This window comes from Lampris incognitus, chromosome 1 (assembly GCF_029633865.1).
Source record: "Lampris incognitus isolate fLamInc1 chromosome 1, fLamInc1.hap2, whole genome shotgun sequence".
NCBI classification, from domain to species: Eukaryota; Metazoa; Chordata; class Actinopteri; order Lampriformes; family Lampridae; genus Lampris; species Lampris incognitus.
The window spans coordinates 103420532-103442602 of record NC_079211.1 but is presented as its reverse complement, the minus strand read 5'-3'; the positions used below and the strand labels follow the sequence as shown (position 1 = coordinate 103442602).

The following is a 22071-nucleotide window of genomic DNA, read 5'->3' as shown; positions in this document are numbered from 1 at the left end:
GAGCCCTTCACTGTGGAAACGGGTCAAAAAGGGATGCATCATCGCACCCACCCTGTTGGTCATTTTTATTGCTGCCATACTCCACCTCATTGGCGAAGAGCTGCCAAGGGGGATCCCAATCCTATACAGAACTGACAGCAGGGTCTTCAACCTTGATAGGCTCAAGGCCTAGAGCAAAGTCTGCAACATCACCATTATGGAGCTTCAGTATATCGATGACAACGCCATCGCAGCACACTCCACAGAAGTCCACCAGGACATTCTGAATGCCTTTGCTAAGGCATACAGAGCCCTGGGTCTAGCATTAAACATCAAGAAGACCCAGGTCCTATATTAACCTCCACCCAACCAGCCATCTACCCAGCCCACCACAAAAGTGGACAGCAAAATTCTTGAAAACATTGATCACTTCCCCTACCTTGGCAGCCCTCTTTCCTCAAAAGCTGACATTAAGTCTGAAGTCAACCATCACCTGAGTTGTGCCAGTGGTGCTTACGCTAGACTGAAGAAAAGAGTCTTTGAAGACTGAGACATAAAGGCCCAAACAAAACTCCTGGTCTACAGAGCTGTTGTTCTCCCCACCCTGCTGTATGGATCAGAGTCATAGACCACCTACAGCAGGCACCTGAGAGCCCTGGAACAATACCATCAAAGATCTTTACGAAACATCCTGAGGATTGGATGGAAGGACAGATGCATCAACATCAACGTTCTGGACGAAGCCAACATGACTAGCATCGCCACCACAATAATGCAACACCAACTCTAATGGACAGGCCATGTCATCCACATGACCAACACACGTCTCCCCAAACAGATCCTGTCTCCCAGCTGAAGGAAGGTCAGCGAGCTACTGGTGAGTAAAAGAAATGTTTCAAGGGCAATATCAAGACCAATCTGAAGAAATTCAACATCACATCGAGCAACTGGGAACACACTGTATTGGATAGATGCCTAGAGGAAATCCGTGCAGGAAGGAGCCGCACGTCGTAAAATTTAACCTCATTGTGATGCAGAGAAAATGTGACAACGCCACAAAGAGAGAGAGAGAAAAAGGCTCAACCACCACTACCAACCACCACTACTTTCCCCTGTCCACACTGCATCAAAGTATGTGGATTGTGGATCAGCCTCTCCAGCCATCTGAAGACCCAAAAGTAGACAACCCAACTGAGAGGACAGTCATACTCGCTTTGAGTGACTGCTGATGATGATATTTTGTCTTACTGCCTTGGGAATTGTTTTTGATTCAGATCTTAACTTAAATCACTCAACAGAGTAACAGAATCTGCCTTCATCCACCTCAGAAACTTAGCAGATTAGACCTTTTGTAATTCAGAAGGAGGCGGAAATCTCGGCTCAAGCTTTTATCTCGAGTCATTTGGACCATTGTAGTGCCCTTTTAACTGGCTTGGAAGAGAAGTTATTAACCAGATTACAGCTCCCACAGAACACAGCTCCTAAAATGTTAACAAAAACCAAAAAATGTGAGCATATCACACCAAACTTGAATACCTTGCACTGGCTCCCGGAGTTTTCAGAATTGATTTTAAAGTCTTGTTACTGACTTTTAAAGCTCTCAATAGTACTGCTCCTGTCTACATTTTAGAATGCTTGTCCCCATATATCCCAGAGCATGTTTTCCGATCCTCTACTGCTAGCCTTTTAACTGTACCTAAAGTGGCTCATGTGAGGTGTGTTATGTTTAGTTTTTCTTATTATGCTTCCAAACTGTGGAATGCTCCTCCTTTACACATTAAAGAGGCCAGTTCTGTGGTCATTTTTAAGAAGCTTTTGAAAACCTGCCTTAGCTTTTACTTAATTCATTTTATTCTTATTCGTATTCTTATTTATAACTGTGCTTTTGATTCCTGTTCTATTCTTTTATCACTTATGTTTATTAATATTATCCATGTTAACGTATGTGTTCTTTTTTATTTTTATTTTTTTATGATTGTAAAGCACTTTGAGCTGCATTTCTCCATATGAAAAGTGCTGGGTCGATAAATATTATTTTTATTTTTGTTTTTATTATTATGTAGAATGTCAGATCAGATATGTGACCCTGGCTTATGTGGAACTCTAGAAGTGAGAATATTTTCTGACCTTTACATTTTCTGACAATCTCACAATAGATGTAAAAACTCATTCGGGAATCCGAGAATGGTGGGAGAGAAATCTGAATTGAAAAGAGAAATTAAAATAGAAAGATTTTTATATGAGATAGGAGCAAAATGTTTTGCAAGTGTAGGTGGAAGAATTGTGTGAATAGGACCTTGGAACCTCTCACCCTAAATACTATCAAAGGTCATGGCTGGTTAGTCTGTGCTGTGTGTGGTTTAGATGGTATGTGATAATCCTGACTTTTATAGGTGCACTGAGTTACTACTTGATTTTATGTTTGCATCACTTGAACACAAGGAGTTTCGTCCATAGTGACAATCGACCTCTTTATCTGTTAGATTTTTACTGGCTCTCTTTTACATCTGTCCACATGTCTTTTTCCATGACTGTCTATCCATCCATAAATCTGTGCATGGCAGTTCAACAAATATACATAAAGGCTTTAAGTAGTGCTTTGTAATACAGTGCTGTTCTTTGCTTTAAAGCCAGGGGAGATGATTCACAGGGATGTTGCCTTGTACCTTACAGTGCCCAGCTGGAGAGTAGGCAGCGTATGGCTGGACTACTGTGGGATCCTCTTGGCCTGGTGGATAAGTCTTCTCTTTTTCTCTGGCCATGTGCAGCACAATGTTGGAGGGGTTCACTGTAGCAAACAAAGTCACAATGACCCAGGCTATGATTGCAGGGATTAAAATTATTAAAACTAAGGCTCCTCTGACAATTCAGATATATCCATCCATCCATCCATCCATTATCTGAACCGCGTATCCTGCTCTCAGGGTCACAGGGATGCTGGAGCCTATTCCAGCAGTCATCGGGCAGCAGGTGGGGAGACACTCTGGACAGGCCACCAGGCCATAATCCAGTGATTCAAGTAATTTTGTAATTAGACAGTACAAGCCTATTTCATGTTATTTGCAATCATCAGCTATCACTAGAGCTAAATGGCAAAGAACATATTCTATATATAACTGTCTTGCTGTGTACATCACATGCACAATGTCCAGTGGGGAAGGGGGAGGTGCCTACATTCAAATACATGGGATCACTAACAGTCCAGTAGGAGGGTCCCTGTTGGACGTTGTCCACATGATGTGAACAGCGAGACAGTTTTATATATATATATATATATATATATGTATGTGTTATGTTCTTTGCTGACCAGGACACACACCCTCATCCAGCTTCCCACCCACAGACAGCCAATTGTGTGTGTAGGGATGCCCAACCAAGCCGCAGATAACACGGGGATTCGAACCGATGACCCCCATGTTGATAGGCAATGGAATAGCCCGCTACACTACCCAGTCACCCCCCTGGGGTCACCAGTGGATTTGAACTCGCCAACAGTGACTTTGTTGGGTTTGCTGGGGTCAGGGAAGGAGAGGTAGACCATGTATTCCTCTCTCCAGGCCTGGTCAAGGCCGGTGTCTGGGTCCTGCCATCTCTGTAGCATGTACAGGACCGTTTTCTCATCTCCAGCTGTGGTAGCCATATGGGGCATCTCAGTCAGCGTTCTGCCAGGGAAAACCGAGATCTGATAATTAAATACTGCTCATTGGCTGTTGTACATTTTAAAAAGTAAAAAAAAAGAAAAACCTATCAATCAATCAAGTTGCATTTTATATAGCGATTTTCTAGCTGCAACCGCCACTCAAAGCGTTTTACATTTCTGGTCAAATCTGAATTTCAGACACCTGTTATAATAGAACACAAGCCGTTTTCTATTGCATGGCAGCCGCCCACTGCTCCTAGCTACACAGCTAGGATGGGTTAAATGCAGAGGAAGAATTTCCCCATGGGGATCAATAAAGTAGTAAAAAGTTTTCTGTACAATCGCTACCTATTTCGTATGCATAAGGCCACCGAAATGTGATTTACAACAATGAACTTATTCACATGTGTATTACAAAAAGATTTGACATGGGCCATTTGAGACTATGGACATGAAGCAGACCAGTGACAGACCTTAGTCGGTATGCAGATAATGGATTGCCGACAGTAGGGGAATGGTCACCAGAAACTGCAAAGTTATTTTCCTGCACCTAACATTGCTATTTCCATTATTACCATGTGGGAATGAATCAGAGCCTCTGAATAGCACACAGGCTTTGCACATTAACGCGGCCGAATGGGTCTCCATGTTAAAGGTTCGAATAGATTTAATCATTTCAGCGCATGCCAGGCTAACCACATGCATAGAAATCGATTGTCACTCAACAAGTCAAACAGACTGACGAATGGATGACGTTGCTGACTAGTAAGCCACTATTGTAGCAGTTTTGCCAATCAGCACTTGCTACCATCAATGTTACCGTTGGCCTGCCTAACATGATAATTAACATCCTGTGAATTTAAAACTAACTATATAATAATAATAATTTTATTTATATAGCACCCTTCTAAAACAATGTTACAAAGTGCTTCACAAAAAAAAATACAGATAAAACCAGACAAGGCAGGAATAAGAGTGAGATCAAATAAGAGTAAAATTAAAACCAATAAAAATAAAAACAAATATTAAACATTTGTAAAAGCTTTCATAAAAAGAAAAGTTTTAAGACGAGATTTAAAAGGAACTAAAGACTTAGTTCGTCTTAGCTCAGCAAGAAGACCATTCCATAGTGTGGGGGCTCTAACAGCAAAAGCCAGATCACCCTTTGTAACCAACCGAGACCTGGGAATAACTAAGAGGGCTCCATCTGCAGACCTTAATGGTAAAGGGGGGACGTACCAAGTCAATAAATCACAAATGTATAAAGGAGAAATACCATTTAAAGCCTTAAAAGTGAGCAGTAAAATTTTAAAATCGATTCGAAATATAACAGGGAGACAGTGTAGGGAGGCAAGCACAGGAGTGATATGGTCATGCCTCCTTGTTCCTATAATGAGCTGAGCAGCAGCCTTTTGTACCAACTGCAGATGGCCTTACTGATACCAGAATAAAGTGCATTACAGTAGTCAAGTCGAGAAAAGATAAAAGCGTGTACAACTTTTTGCAAATCGGCAATTGATAAAAATGACCTAATTTTGGAGATTAGCTTGAGTTGGAAAAAGCATGACTGAACAACATGTTTAATTTGATTGTCAAAACTGAGGTTAGCAACAAATATTACCCCAAGATTCCTAGCAGCCTGTTTAAGATTACCTGACAGACTACCAACATTAGTAACAAACGGACTGATGGAATTTTCGGGACCGAACAGAATGACCTCAGACTTATCATCATTAAATTTAAGAAAATTTTTGGACATCCAGGATTTAATGTCGGTGAGGCAAGCTGTGAGATTTAATAGGGTGCTAGGATCAGTGGGTTTTAGTGGCATGTATTAGTGGTTTTAGTGGCATGAATGTCGTCAGCATAAAAATGGTAGAGCACATGGTGATTTTAAATGACCTGGCCGAGGGGCAACTTGTATATAGAGAAGAGAAGGGGGCCAAGAACTGAGCCTTGAGGGACACCACAACTCAACTGAGCCACTGAGGAGGTAGAGTTACCCAGAATAATAGAAAAAGTTCTGTTGGTGAGGTAAGAGTGTAATAAGTTAAGAGCTGAGCCCTTGATGCCAACCCAAGTCTCTAAGGGATGTAGGAGGATGTTGTGATCAACCGTGTCAAAGGCAGCACTTAAGTCCAAAAGAACTAAAATTGAGCAGTCACCTCTGTCTTCATTCAGCAGTTGATCATTATTGACCTTAACTAGAGCTGTCTCAGTACTATGAAGTGCTCTAAAACCAGACTGGAAACTATTAAAAACAGTATTTGTGTTCATAAAAGAAATCAACTGAGAAGAAATTACTCTCTCCGGAACCTTAGATAAAAAAGACAATTTGGAGATTGGCCTGTAGTTACATAGGGACAGGGGGTCTAAATTAGGTTTCCTCAGCAATGGATGAATGATGGCATGCTTAAAACTGTCTGGAAAAGAACTGGAGGCCAGAGAATTATTAAGAATTTGATGAATAACGGGGCTGACAGTGGGAAATACCTCCTTGAGTAGCTTAGTTGGAATGATGTCTAGGATGCAGGAGGAGGAGCTCATACTGGAGACTGTAGTCTCCAACACTGAAATTGTAATTGGTTGAAATTGGGTGAAAGAGGCAGAATTAACATAGGGAATGGAACGAAAAGAGCTGGTTGGATTTGGAACCTAATATTCTCCACCTTGTTTACAAAATGAGTGAGAAATTTTTCGGACAACTCAACATCAGGTTCAAAAAGAGAAGAGGAGGGACCATTAATGACAGAATCAATTATCCCGAAGAGAACTTTAGGATTGTGGTTATTTCTCAATATTAGTTCAGAGAAGTATGCTGATCTCGCATCCTTAACTGCCTTCTGGTAAATTAACATTAGGTTTTTAAGGGTGTTATGTGTTAATTTGGACTTGTTGGCCTTCCATTATCATTCTGTTTTTCTACAAAGTCTTCTAAGGGCACGGGTGTGATCATTCAGCCAGCGGAGGTTATTTAATTTTTTGTTTCCTAATTTTGAATGGTGCAATTTGGTCGAGGATGGACTGGCACTGATCATTGAATGAATTCAATAGTGCATCTGGATTGAGCAGTGATAAAGAGGGATTAAAGGATGATGCATTAAAAGCATCACAAAATTTAACTGCAGAGTCAGCATTGAGAATGCGAAATCGTGTTTTAGGATAATGACTAGGAGTAGCGAGTGGTAGTTGGACTTTGAAAATGATAGTTTTATGGTCAGATACAGGCATATCCACCAAATTGAGACATTCGAGAGAGAAACCAGGAGAGTACAAGGTCTAAAATGTGGTCTTTGGAGTGTGTGGCCCCTTTAACAGATTGCATGCGGTTAAAAGAATCTACAAGATCCAAAAAATGGGAAGTCAGGGAATGGGAAGGACAGCACACACAAATATTAAAATCGCCAAGAATAAACATCCTGTCATATTTTGGCATGACAATAGATAAAAGGTCAGAAAACTCAAAGATAAAACTAACTGAATTAGGGGGCCTATAAATTAAGATGCAGAGAAAAGGGGAAGGGTCAGTAATTAAAAAACGTAAAACCTCAAATGAAATAAAATCAACAAAATTAACAGGATGGCACTTTAGACCTAACTTATAAAAAACAACTCGGTCACCCCCTCTACCAGAGGGCCTGGGAATGTGAAAATGTGCAAAATCAGGGGGGCTAGCCTCAATCAGGGGCACAGTGTCCCCTGGGGACAGCCATGTCTCAGTAATCATAAAAAAGTCCAGATTATTGGAAACAATAACATCATTAATGATAAAGGACTTATTACCCAGAGATCTCACACTCAAGAGGCCAAAATTGTTTGGTGTCACAGCAGAATTAACGCCAACAGGAGTACAACAAATAGGACGCAAATTGCACATATTTGCACCAGATATTCGGTTGTTGTTGTTTCTGCTATACAATGTGTGGATGAGAGGCACGGTGTCTGGTAATAGTCTGTATGGGGAAAATTCCCAGCGAGAGGGTCAAAGAGAGATGAGACGCAGGGTGGAACAGTACCTTCAAGTGCCACCATAGGCGGAAGTGAGGGCTCCGGGAAGGAAGAGTGAGATGTAAAAAGTCAGTTACATGGAGAGGACTGTATTGCATGCTGCAAGTTGGCCTCAAGCATTCGGCTACCCAGACTGTTTGGGTGGACTCCGTCAGCTCTGAAGAAGGACAGACGATCCCAAAACAGATTAAAATGATCAATAAAGCCAATATTGTGAGCTCTGAAGGCAGAGGTTAGCCATGTGTGCAGGCTGAGGATTCTGCTGAAACGCCCTGCTCCACCGGCCAGTGTCGGAATAGGGCCTGAGATAAAAACAGACTTTCCACACGTACCTAAAAAGCTGAAAAGAGCAATAAAATCCTTTTTGGTTAGTTCAGACTGCTGATGAGCTGCATCATTAGTCCCAACATGCACTATCACGCGGTTGGTAGAAGCTGGGAGCAAGCTAAGCAGCCCCGTGAGCTTAGCCAAGATGACAGGGACTGTGGCTCCAGGGAAACAGTGTGTAGCTGCGTTAACGAGGCGGATGTTCCTGATTATGGAGTCCCCCACTATTAAGGTAGTTGGGGAGAAGAGGAGACAAGGAGCTGCTTGATTTTCTAGTAACAAAAGATGTGGGATGAGTATTGATCTTAACAATACGTCTAGTTATTTCTCCCAAATTTACTGATTACACTGCAGCCGTATCCACGTGCCAGTTTGTCGTGCGCAGGGGCCGGGCAGCTTGCTCACATACACAAACTCTGCGGCCTGTGTTGTTTAAGAACACAAAGCGAAACAAATAACAGCTCACTACCACTTTATCCAGTATTTTATAGAAGTTGTTAATTACAACCTATCAGGTTGAAACTCTAAAAGAAGAACTGCAACTCTGAAGAGTAACTAAACCCTAGACCATTTACGGAGTTTACTGACATCTACAGGTTAAAAACCATGTGAGGGTTAAAAACATTGCAGGCTTGTCTTGGTACTCGGTGATGTTAGCATAGCAGGATAAACACAGCTGGAGCTAATAACATAATAATGGCTCTGTTGGATTTAGGTGTACCAGCATACCGATCAGCGTTGACAGATAGACAGAGACAGCTCTAACATTTGTCAGTAGTGCTATCAGTAGCTCTGTGCTGAGATGCCCCCCTTGACCCAGTGGAGGTGGCGGGTGAAAGGAGAAAGATGGCTGAGCTATCATCCCAGATGGAGAACATGTCCCATCCCATGCAGGACACTCTACAGCACTGGGCAGCTCCTTCAGTGACAGGTTGCTTCGACGGGGTTTTTTGGCTTACTTTGGATCGTAGCTGAGCCCCAAATGAACTTTTAATTCACAGAGTGTAATATCATAATAATGACACCCTTATGTGTATAGCAACTTTCAAACACAGAATTGCTGCTCAAATTGTTTTACAGTCATCATCTAAGATAATAGAGCAAATTACAATCAATTACAAAGGAAAAAACAGTGACGCAGAAAAGGTAAGTTCAATAATAATAATAGTAATAATCATAATCTTTTTTATTAATAGAGCACTTTTCAAGCAGAAAGCACAAAGTGCTTTCCATGGTGAAGAGATTCAAAATATAGGCAATATCAGAGAAAAAAAATGCAAGAGGTAAATAATGAAACATATATATATATATATATATATATATATATATATATATATATATATATATAAACACCTACATATACAGACACATAATATACATGTACTGTACATGCACACACACACAATACAAACTCAATAAAGGAGATGAGACCAACTACTATTGAACCAAGAAAAAATAAAATAACACATAAATATACATATCTACACATAAATTATAGTTATGAAGAAATGGCAATGTTATTGAGCAATTGATAATTTTAGTAAGAGCTATGGCACAAAAGAAGCTTTTAAAATGTTTAGTCTGTCTCTCTTTATTGTGTACAGGTAAAACTTTCTAAAGTTTAGAGCTATAAAAGGAAAATATGTATTCATGTATAGCGTAAGTCTGCATCTTGATTTAATACAATTATGCTGAGTGTCCTCTGTAAGCTTGGGGAGTCTAAGATATTCTATCACCACATCACATCACACAACTTACAGACTCCAGGTTATCAAATACTCAAGCTGTGGTAGGATTTTATTTTAGGCCTTGTATCTTTTTATATCTTTTTTTAACTGTCAAAAAGTGATTCCCCCCCCCCTCAATAATCAATGTTTGTTTGTGAACGATTTAATTGTATGTATTTATGTTTGTTTTTAAGTTATCAGTGTTTGCATGTAAATTAAAAAAAAAAACCTAAAGCCAATGAACAAACATGAGTGAAGAAGATATTTTTCAGAATAGATGTTTTTCTAACACATCATGGCAGGATCAAAACATCAGCTCACCTCAGGCTCTCTTGGATCTGTATGTTGTCCACCTCAGCCAGGAACTTCTCGATTAGGTTCTCGTCCACATCCTGCGCCACCTCGTTCACCCAGGATGGCGCCGTGCTCCCTTTCTGGATGCCATAGTGGCCGAGGAGGATGCCCATGGTCAGCACTGCCGTGCCGCACATGACCCCGATTAACACCTGCTTCAGCATGCTTCTCCCTGGGAGTGGGTCTGCAACAAGGTACCCGGGCCTACAACTGTGTTAGGGTTCACGTTTCCCTTTTGCCCCAAGGTTTCCACCCCCGAGTGCTCTCCCACGCAGTCTGGAAACTTTCTGATTAACAAGTTCCCTGATATTTATGAATGTTGCTTCTTTCTGAGAAAGTCTGACATTGTGATGAGAGACAGAGCTTGAGAAACAACCAGGCCCACTCTGTCGTTCACCTATTAATGTTTTGTGCATTGGGGTGACCTTTATCCCGTGTGTGTGTGTGTGTGTGTGTGTGTGTGTGTGTGTGTGTGTGTGTGTGTGTGTGTGTGTGTGTGTGTGTGTGTGTGTGTGTGTGTGTGTGTGTGTGTGTGTGTGTGTGTGTGTGTGTGTGTGTGTGTACAGGGCTCCTGTTTGTAGCCAAAGTTAAAAAGAAGTCAGCTGGTGGCGAGGCCTTTTCCTATCGGGCCCCGTTCTAGTGGAATAACCTGCCTAATGCCGAGTGCTCAGTATTAAAAAAAAAAAATCACAAGAAGGCTTTTGTTACAAGAAAACGGACCGAGGCTAGATTAACAGTCTACAGCTTTTAAACAATTCATCAGATAATCGCTTAAAAACAATATTTGAGAGTTCCTCCTGAACATAGGTCCATGCCTGTGGGTTTAGATCGCTGACAAATATGCAGATGAGCCAAAGATCAAAACTGATATTTGACCAGTGTGTGTGTGTGTGGGGAGGGGGCATTAAAAGCCAACACTGGGTCCAGTCTGCCATAAATTCAAGGAACCCATATATTTGTGGATTTGGTCACTGATCTGCTGCAGTAGGAAATGGGTAATATTCACAGCTGTAGAGACTCACACATGTCAAGCTGGCCACAATAAAATGCCATGTGACGTTTTCATACACAAATGTATAAAATTCCTTTTATGCATAAAACTTTGCTGCAACATGTGTGTTTTTGGGTGTAGTGTCTGTAGACGTGTCCATGTTAAACAATTTGTCATATAATGATATCACAAATATTTCCTCTGTTGTGTGGTGATGTAATTGGTTTATCACATGGGATATTGCTGGGGATTATGTAAGTTTCTCTTCTCGATACAAAAAGGAAGGAAGTCTGTGCATGTGGAAAATATAAATGGTCAGTGACAGTGAGTCACTCAGTGCTGTTAGTTGTCACTGTGACAGAGGATTACTCAGCCTATGACTGGTAACTAAAGTATGCCTACTATTTATCTTGCCACGCCAGTAATCAATGGTATCTCTTAACAAGGAAGATAAGATCTAACAGTATCAAGTGAAACCTTAAATTCTCCCTCTCTGATGTAATATTTCCTTTGAATGCTAAGCAACAAGGGCAGCTTACAAAGTCTTGTGAGATTAAATGGGAAAATAATAGTATCCTACCCCCTTGGGGCTAACCATATTATAATTCTCATTTGCACATCAGCCCCTCTAGCTATTGACAGAACATAGAAACGGGTTACAAATGAAAGGAAAAACCAACAAAGTGTCTTAGTAAGGTCTTGGCCCACCACAAGCCTCCAGAAAAGTGTCAATGCTCTTGCCATAGATTCTACAAGTCTCTGAACTCTAGTGGAAGGATTGAACACAATTCTCTGCCATTCTATGGAACAGCTAAGCAATTTAGCCTGGGCCTGCAGATGTAGGAAGATATGAAAAAATTAGAGGGGTGTGAAGATACAGCAGTCAAAGATGAAGTGCCTGCAACCTACCAGTAAGATGCAATGCTCAGGGCAACCTGGTGAGATGGAGGGGAGGCTGGGGCAGGAATCAAACCACAGTCCCCAGAATCTCCAGGTATGGGATGAATCAGAATCAGAGGAGATGAGGCACCAGGAGGAGAGTGAAGACCCTCGGGATGCAAGATGACCTATGCAGAACACCAGTGCGTGAGATGCCCGGACAGAGTCAGTGAACTGGCCCAACACAGCAGCGAAGAAGGAATTGGAGATGTTTGATCATGACATGGACCAGATACTGGAAGCAGTGATTGCAGGAGTTGTGGGGAAGAAGCTCAGGGCCATGTCTTCAATCATCTGGAGCATTGGGTCTGATTGCTTTCGGAAGAAGGAGCAGAAAGCCAAAGTAAACACCCAGCCAAAGGAAAACAGATGCCTGAAGGAGATAGCAACCCTGAGAGGTGATCTGCAGAGGCTGAAGAAGGCTTTTCATGAAGTGACAGAAGATAAGAAACCAGCACTCACTGAAATTTGAGACAACCTGAAGGAGCGCATTAAGATCTTGCGCCAAGTGCCACCGCAGGGATAGGAAGCAATGAATGAAGGAAAGGGTGGCCTTCACCAATAATCCATTCAAATTTCTGTTGAAGCATCTGGGTGACAAAAGATCAGAGGAGTTGAAAGCAACAAAGGAAGAGGTGGAGGCGCGTGTTCATAAAGTCCACGGTGACCCCAGAAGGGAGGACAGCTTGGAGGAGATGGAGAAACTCATCAAACCAGCTGAACCAACTATCCCCTTCAGAGTAAAAGAACTTGTCAGGAAGTCAACAACTTTCTCGAGAAGGCCAGCGTAAAATCAGCCCAGGGCCAAATGACATTCTGTACAAGGTGTGCAAGTATTGCGAAAGGCTCAGGAGATGACTCTGGAAGTTACTGTGGGTGACATGGATGAAGAACTTCCTTGTTGATGACTGGTTGGTTGCAGAGAGATGCTTCATCCCTAAGGAAGAAGACTCCACAGAGATCAAATAATTCCGTACCATCTCACTCCTCAATGTGAAAGGCAAAATCTTCTTTGGGATTCTGGCAAGGAGGCTGACCACTTTCATGTTGGACAATGAGTATATGGACACTTAGTTCAGAAATGTGGAGTTCCAGGGGCACCTGGCTGTCTTAAGCACAGCAATAAAATCTCTAAGATCATTGAGGATGCAAAGAGGAATCACACTGACCTGACACTACTGTGGCTTGATCTAACCAATGCCTATGGAACAATACCCCACAAGCTAGTGGAAGCAACACCGAAGACCTACCATGTCCCTGAGCGATTCCAGAAGCTCTTGCAGTGCTACTTCAACAGGATCAACATGTATTTCACCTGCGGGGACTTTACCGCTGATTGGTAGAGGCTGGAGGTGGGCATTGTCACTGAGTGCACAATCTCAGTGGTTCTGTTTTCGGCAGCGATGAACCCTCTTGTCAAGTCAGCAGAGAAGTTACATCGGGGGTGCAGTACTGGCAAGTGGCATCCAGCAAGCGCCCATCAGGGTGTTCATAGAAAACCTCACCATCACAGATAAATCAGTACCTGATTTGAGATGGATTTCGGAGGACTTGGTCAGGCAAGGATGGAGTTCAAACCTGCAAAATCCAGAAGCCTAGTACTGAGGAGGGGGCGTGTCCAGGATTGGTTTTGCTTTAAGATCGGAGAGAAAATAATCCCAGTGGTCCAAGAGAAACCAGTGAAGAGCTTGGGGAAATGGTACAGGGCAGACCTCAATGACAAGCAGAGTGTGAAGGAGATGCTCATTCAAGCGGAAACCTAGTGGATAGCGGGGGTAGTGGCAGGATGCTGGTTCTACTTTTGAGCCCCCCCCCCCCCCAAGATGTCAACCTTTTCAGTTGCCTACAGACCAACAAGCTCTCTTAAACTCCAGCTTATATTACCTTACCAATTCCTAATAATCAAGATAGAGATAATCACAGGATAGAAATGAGGAAAAACAACATTCCAAACTAGCAGATTGAACGTGACAATAGCTACCCAACCCCCTTGGATTCAACACAAGAAACCTACATGGACATCCTGTTAAGCAATTAAATCAAATCAAATCAAATCAAATCAATTTTATTTGTATAACCCAATATCACAAATTACAAATTTGCCTCAGTGGGCTTTACAGCAACACAACATCCTGTCCTTAAACCCTCTCATCGGATAAGGAACAACTCCCTAAAAAAAAAAAAATTACTGAAGACACTGAATCCAGTGTCTTCAGTAATTTCTTAAAATGATGCTTAAAATAATTTATCCAGTCACTTTTTATCCAGGAACTGGGTAAAAGCCAAGGGGAACCAATAAAGACAGGGATAGAAGAAGAAAACAAAGATTCTAAAAACTGCAATTAATTGATATGTCCATCCATCCATTATCCAAGCCACTTATCCCAATACATTTTAAATAAAATAACAATTACTTAACTATTACTTATTATCTTATTACTTAACAATTAACAATTACTTATTATCATATATAAATCATGAGTGGCACGGTGGCGCAGTGGTTAGCGCGGTTGCCTCAGAGCAAGAAGGCCCTGGGTTCGAGCCCCGGGGTAGTCCAACCTTGGGGGTCGTCCCAGGTTGTCCTCTGTGTGGAGTTTGCATGTTTTCCCCTCCCCGCGTGGGTTTCCTCCCACAGTCCAAACACATGGAGGTCAGGTGAATCGGCTGTACTAAATTGTCCTTAGGTGGGAATGTGTGTGTGTGTGTGGGTCCTGTGTGTGTGTGTGTGGGTCCTGTGTGTGATGCACAGGGCGTGTGTGATGCGTCAGTGCAGTAATACAGGGGTAGTAGTGCTTGTAGTTAGTGCATGCTGCATGCTGCTTCTGCTTGCTACTCTCTGCTCTCAGCTACTGCCGCCGGCTAGCCCTCTTTGTGGGGGTGAAAAGAGGAGCCGAGTGCGTAAGTCTCCCCTGCCGGTACATAGCCTCTCTACCGCCAAGACTCCTGCAGTGCCTCCTCGTGGCCACACACGGTAACTGGGTACCTTGCGGTCCCTGGCTAAACTGTAGGGGATCTCGGAGCTACAGTGGTCCCCAGAGGTCTAATGCGCAGGCCCATGTGAAGTGGATACGCCCTGGCATTGACCAACCACTGTCCCACTGCCTTGTGGGTAAGTGTAGGACGACAAAGGCTAGGGGAGCACACCCTGAGAGAAAAGCAATGTGCATGGCGGCGCACGATAGGCGGTCCTCTGACAGACTGGAGCTCCGGCAGCCTCCTGCAGCTGTGGAAGAGTGCTGGTCGTCTTGGGCCCCCCTTGCCACCAGATCCCACCCTCTCACAGTGAAGAAGTGCTGCTGGGACATGCGCACCCCCAGCGGCGCTGTAAATAATCTCTTTGCGCAGGTATCCACCACTGCCTCGGTGAGACCAGCAACCGGAATATGGATCAAAGTCTGGCGGCGATGGGGTGTCTGGTGACGGGAGCAGGTATGAATGCACTGGAAGCTCCTAATCAGACCCCTGCACGCCAGCGGCACAGGGCTATTCATGGTCGCCAGCAGCTGGGCTTGAGTGGCAGCTGCTCTCGGCAGACCCCTGTGTGTCTGAGCAGCCCTATTTAGGAGCCACACTGCTCACCCCAACTGGGGAGGGGCCTAGAAAAGGTGGCCTAAACATTGCCCACTCAAAACATCCTGGATAGGCTACCGCACCTATCGGGACATTCCACTCTGCGGTCGAAATAAAAAAAAGAAAATAATTCCCTTTAAACTGGCAACATGGAACATAAGAACTCTGCTGGACGTTAATGCCGAAAGACCTCAGCGAAGGACTGCACTAATTGCAACGGAACTCAATCGCTACAATATTGACATTGCTGCACTCAGTGAAACCAGGTTCCTGGATGAAGGCTCCCTGAAGGAGGACACCTACACCTTCTTCTGGAAGGGATACCCTGCAGGAGGACAACATCAGCATGGTGTGGGATTTGCAATAAAAAACAGCCTCCTACCAAGACTCACTGAAACACCGATTGGCATAAGTGAAAGACTCATGTCGCTCAGGATCCCTCTGGCCAAGAAACGTTATGCCACCCTCCTAGGTGCCTATGCACCAACACTGCCATCAGAGGATGACGTAAAGGACCGCTTCTACCAGTCACTAGATGAGGCTCTCCGTCATATACCCAAGGAGGACAAGATCTTTTTGCTGGGCGATTTCAATGCCAGAGTGGGGAAAGACAACAAGGTGTGGAGTGGTGTCATTGGTGGGCATGGCATTGGGAAAGTCAATGCAAATGGACTGCGCCTCCTAAGCCTCTGTGCTGAGCATGGCTTGACCATCACAAACACCCTCTTCCAATTAAAAAACAAGCACAAAACATCCTGGATGCACCCACGCTCCAAACATTGGCACCTATTGGACTACATCATTGTGAGACGTGCTGATACAAAAGACGTCTTACTCACTCGTGCAATGAGAGGTGCTGAGTGCTGGACAGATCACCGGCTCATCATGACCAGGCTCCAGGTGGAGGTACGCCCTGCTGTTCGTCTCCAAAGGTCAGGAAAGAAGAGGCTTGACTGTACCCGGCTAGAAAAGGCTGAGGTCCAGAACAATCTCCGCCTCTCTCTGGCTGAAAACCTGGAAGACATTGAGCTTCTCTTGAGCACGGATGATTCCATTGACAGGAAATGGTCTTCCGTGAGCTCCAGACTCTACAAGGCAGCATCCCAATCCATCGGTTACAAGAGCAGAAAACACCAGGACTGGTTCAATGACAACACAGGCACAATAACTTCCATACTCAAAGGCATGCATAAAGCACACAGTGCTGTCCTCAACAATCCCACATCAGCTACACTCCGGCAACAATGGCAAGCATCCAGGAGAGAGGTGCAGTCAAAATTGCGTGCCCTGCAGAATGAGTGGTGGATATCGAAGGCAAATGAAATACAATCCCATGCCGATAGAAATGATATGCACAACTTTTATGATGCAGTGAAAACCATCTACGGCCCAAGAAACTGCTCTGTCTCCCCCCTGAAGTCTGATGATGGTACCACCCTCATAAAAGACCAGAAATTCATCACAAAAAGATGGGCAGAACATTTTGAGACTCTTTTGAACCAGCCCTCCCCAACAGATCCCTCGATCTTGGATGAACTACCTGTCCGCCCCACCATCCAAGACCTTAACCTTCCACCAACCTTTGAAGAGGTTCATTGTGCAGTTAGGTCGCTGAAAAATAACAAGACCCCTGGCCCTGACAGTATCCCTGCAGAGATTTTTAAACAGGGAGGCTACCTCTGCACCCGTGCACTTTTCCTGTTCATCTCACACGTATGGAAGAACGAAACTGTCCCTCAGCAGTGGAGGGATGCTAACATCATCTCCATATATAAAGGCAAAGGAGACAAGTCCCTCTGTGGCAACAGCCGTGGCATTTCACTACTGGCTGTTGCTGGAAAAGTCCTGGCCAAACTCATGTTACACAGGCTGGTAAAACACATCTCAGAGGAGCTGTTGCCTGAGTCACAGTGTGGGTTTAGGAGGAATAGGAGTACTGTGGACATGGTGTTCACAGCACGGCAACTCCAAGAGAAGTGCAGGGAGCAACATCAGAACCTCTTCATAGCCTTCATCGACCTGTCAAAGGCTTTCGACACAGTCAACAGGGACATCCTATGGAACATCCTCCTGAAGTTTGGCTGTCCACGAAAGTTTGTCAACATCCTTCAAAGATTTCACGTGGGGATGATGGCACGTGTGACCATTGGAGGCCAGGAATCTGAGCCCTTCAGGGTGTGCACCGGGGTACGTCAGGGGTGCATCCTTGCTCCAGTTCTTTTTAACATCTTCCTTCTGTGTGTGACATTGCTGCTCCACAAGGAAATCAGGAAGGACAGTGGGGTTACTGTGGACTTCAGACTAGATGGAAACCTATTTAACATCCGTAGGCTCCAAGCGGTCACAAAAATGACATCGGAGCACATCATTGAGTTACAGTACGCAGATGACTGTGCAGTTGTGGCCCACACACCCGAGGCACTACAAGCTACCCTTGCAGCTGCTACAAGGGCGTATGGTAGGCTGGGGCTCTCTATAAATGTGACAAAGACTGAAGTAATATGCCAGTGGGCATCTACTCCTCCATCTCATTCACCAACCTTCAACATCTCCGACAAACCACTTGCAACAGTGGAATCCTTCAAATACCTGGGCAGCTTTCTCTCTGACGACTGCAGCATCGACAGGGAGATGCAAAACCGGATTAAACAAGCGTCATCCTCTTTTGGCAGACTTAGGAGAAGGGTCTTTCAAAACAAAGACCTCAACCTCCACACCAAAATATCTGTCTACTTTGCAGTTGTCATCACGACTCTCCTCTACAGCTGTGAGGCGTGGACCCTGTACAGCCACCACCTCAGGATGCTTGAGGCCTTCCACATCAGATGCCTACAATGCATCCTGAGGATAACCTGGCGTGACCGAGTGCCCCACACTGAAATACTCCGCAAGACCAACTGCATCAGCATGGAGGCTACCGTCACCCAGTACCAACTTCGATGGCTCGGTCACGTCATCAGGATGCCAAAGGAGCGCTTACCGCGTAAAGTGCTGTATGGCCAGCTACATCTTGGCCGCCGCTTGGCAGGGGGCCAGAAAAAACGGTACAAAGACCAGCTGAAGACCATCATAAAGAAGTGCGGCCTGAACCCGAGCCAGCTGGAAGACACTGCCGCCCAACGCTCCATCTGGCGGCAGCTCTGTCAACAAGGGGTGCAAAACCTCGAGAAGGACCGCGGTGATCGACGGACCAGAAGACGTCTGAAGAGACATGAAGCCAGTACCACACCTACACCCCCAGTCAGTGATTTCACCTGTTCTGTCTGTGGCAGACATTGTGGATCGCGGATTGGGCTTTACAGCCATAAGAAGACTCACAAGTGACAGAGGCAGGATTGTCATCATCGGACACGACGGACAACCTAAAGCCTGTGATGGACTGGTGGCCTGTCCAGGGTGTCTCCCCGCCTGCCGCCCAGTGACTGCTGGGATAGGCTCCAGCGACCCTGAGAGCAGGATAAGCATTTTGGATAATGGATGGATGGATGGATATTTTAAATAATTAATTTTCTCTCTCTCTCTCTTTTCTCCTCTTTTCCCTCATGTAAATGAGGGAGTAGATGGAGACAGTGTACAAGTCCAATCCAGTGGAGGGGGGGGGGTGTCAGTCCGAACAGATGTTTCTCCTCTGATTCTATCTCCCGCATGCTTCTACTACTCTTTCCCATTTACCGCTATGTTTGATTGGGCCTAAAAATAAATAAAGGTAAATTAACTGAATATTAAGACAAATGTGAATGATAAATACAGATAATGCTCAGAAGAACACAAAACATGAGAAGAATTTTATCCAGTCACTCTGGAGAGCTGTTGGATTGCTTGAGATTGAAGGCCTGGCTGGGAAGCGGCTGGTAGCCAACATCACCAAACAGGCAGAGGCAGCATCCTGGTGGCTCTTGATGAAGAGGAACGAGCGGCTGCAGAACCAACCTGGTGATGGGCTAACGACAATCATAAAGTTGAGTGGTGGACAGCAGCGGCACCAGTACACTGGTTCTACCGCCAAGCCCCCCCTCCCCCCAAGATGTCATGGGCTTAAATTGACAAAACATCGAGGAAAGGGGTGCCCATTGGAAAACCTGCAGAAGCCACTCAGCTCGGCCCAGTTTGGAGGGAGGTGGCTCGAGGGCGGGAAAGAAGGAGAGAACGATGCCACTTTTTCACAGATGGCGCAGGGGTGAGTACTTGTAAAAGTGAGCATGTTGTGATAACCCTTATTGTGTTTTGCACACACACACACACACACACACACACACACACACATATATATATATATTATATATCATCAAATCACTTCATTTGGTGTTTTCATGATGGTGGTGGAGAGCACTGTCTAACACGTCGCCCCAAAATCTCCATAGGTGTTCAGTTGGGTTGAGATCTGGTGACTGTGAAGGCCATAGCACATGATTTCCATCATTTTCGTCCTCATCAAACCATTCAGTGACCCCCCTCGTGCCCTGTGGATGGGGGCCTTGTCCTCCTGGAAGAGACCACTCCCATCAGGATAGAGCTGTCTCATCATAGGATAAAGGTGATCACCCAGAATAACTTTGTATTGATTTGCAGTGACCCTTCCCTCTAAGGGGACAAGTGGACCCAAACCATGCCAGAAAAATGTCCCCCACAGTGTACCAGAGCTCCCGGACCCCTTGCTGTAGCACTCAGGGGTTTCCTTTAATTTGTCATCCGTCTGTATGTTTATTTACATATATCCATCCATCCATCCATTATCCAAACCACTGCTCCTGCTCTCAGGGTCGTGACAATGCTGGAGCCTATCCCAGCAGCCATTGGGCGACAGGCGGGGAGACACCCTGGCTGCCAGGCCATCACAGGGCTTATTTACATATAATATTTTCTTAAATAAATATTCGGTGCAGTTATCTCCATGAGAACACTGAATGATGTGAATACTGTGTGGAAAGCTACTTTTTAAGATTGCTTTAAGAATTTTGTCATAGCACCTCTTACGCAAGACGCAGTAGTTTTCCTGCCTTTGTGTACTTGTTATCATAGCTCCAACACACACACAGTTGAAGAATTTCTTTCACAACTACAAACACGTCGTACTAGTCTACCTTTGACTAACAGAGTTTCTTGAAATCAGTGAATATTTGTATATTAAGCAGACATTTTTTTAAATTTGTATTTATTTCTAAATGTCACAGTGTGCAATGCATCAACTCAAATTTCTGGCAAAGGAAAATTTCACTGGCAAATAAAACACATTCTGATACATGCACCCACCACTCCATGAGGTCTATCTATCTATCTATCTATCTATCTATCTATCTATCTATCTATCTATCTATCTATCTATCTATCTATCTATCTATCTATCTATCTATTTATCTGTCTATCCATCTATCTATCTATCTATCTATCTATCTATCTATCTATCTATCTATCTATCTATCTATCTATCTATCTATCTATCTATCTATCTTTCTGTTTGTCTGTCTATTGGTCTGTCCATCCATCAGTCCGTGGCGCTTTATTGGATTTGGGAAATGCTCAGAAATACGGTGTTTTGGGGAGATGGGGTGGGGGTGTGGGGGGTCTGTGCTGCTAACAGACAGTGTAGGTGGAGTGGTTGGTTGGGATCAGACTGTCTGTCTGATCACTGGAGACAGTAGCATTCATACTTTTTCACATGTGCGGCGTAGATGCGGATCATGACAGTACTTGACCATGCAAGCATTTGGGATGGCACGCCTGGGGATATTACAGGACATTATGGGGACATTGTCATATTTGCAGAGAAATGTTGGGGTTTCATCCAGAATATGAAGCTTTTTCACTAAAACAATTTCCCATCTTGGTGGAGGCCTTTAGGAGGGGCTGAAGCTTAACTAAGAAGGGCTAAGTTCATGGAGGTGAGCGTACTCGTGAAGCATGAATAGAGGCAAATAAGTGAACAAAAAGCCAAGTCAGCACAGGTGCAAGCAACACCTGTGGAATGCCAGTAAACCTGCTGCCCTTGTGTGCATTCATATTGCAGCTTCCCCTGCGTGCATAGGAGTGATGATTTCAGTCTGTTTAGCTTTACACATTGTATAGCATCAGATACCATCACAGCTAAAAGCTGTCACATAATTTGCTCAGATGAGATGTGTTGCTTGTTTGACGTGTCCTTATAGCAGAAGCACTTAAGTCACAAATGTGCACAACCGTATCTCGTCTTGCACATTTGACTATAGCTTGATTATTCATTTGATAATTTGTAAAAATGTTTATAATGGATTAAGGGCAATGACTTATCGGTTGACACTGTTACCTCTGATGAAGTGGGTCCTGAGTTTGTCCCCAGACCGTATTTGCAAAGTCTTTCCCTTGTTCACATGGGTTTCCTCATACCGTCCAAAGACGGATGGTAGGTTAACTGGAAACCTTAACCCCCCCTCTTTTTCCCCTTATTGTAAATTACCCCACTCTTCCGAGCCATCCCGCTCGCTGCTCCACCCTCTCTGCCGATCCGGGTGGGGCTGCAGACTACCACATGCCTCCTCAGATACATGTGGAGTCGCCAGCCG

General features: G+C 44.2%; 1 protein-coding gene across 1 annotated transcript in view; it reads right to left on the bottom strand.

Moving 5' to 3' along the window:
- The window catches only part of naaladl1 (N-acetylated alpha-linked acidic dipeptidase like 1), a 49809-nt gene extending 39601 nt beyond the window's left edge, over positions 1-10208 (bottom strand). The window contains exons 1-3 of the mRNA XM_056294264.1: positions 10003-10208; positions 3469-3641; positions 2646-2767 (exon numbers count right to left, since the gene is read on the bottom strand). Coding sequence (XP_056150239.1) covers positions 2646-2767; positions 3469-3641; positions 10003-10199 — 492 coding nt within the window. The 5' untranslated portion in view covers positions 10200-10208. The remainder of the gene's footprint in view (positions 1-2645; positions 2768-3468; positions 3642-10002) is intronic.
- Between the last annotated feature and the right edge of the window lie 11863 nt (positions 10209-22071).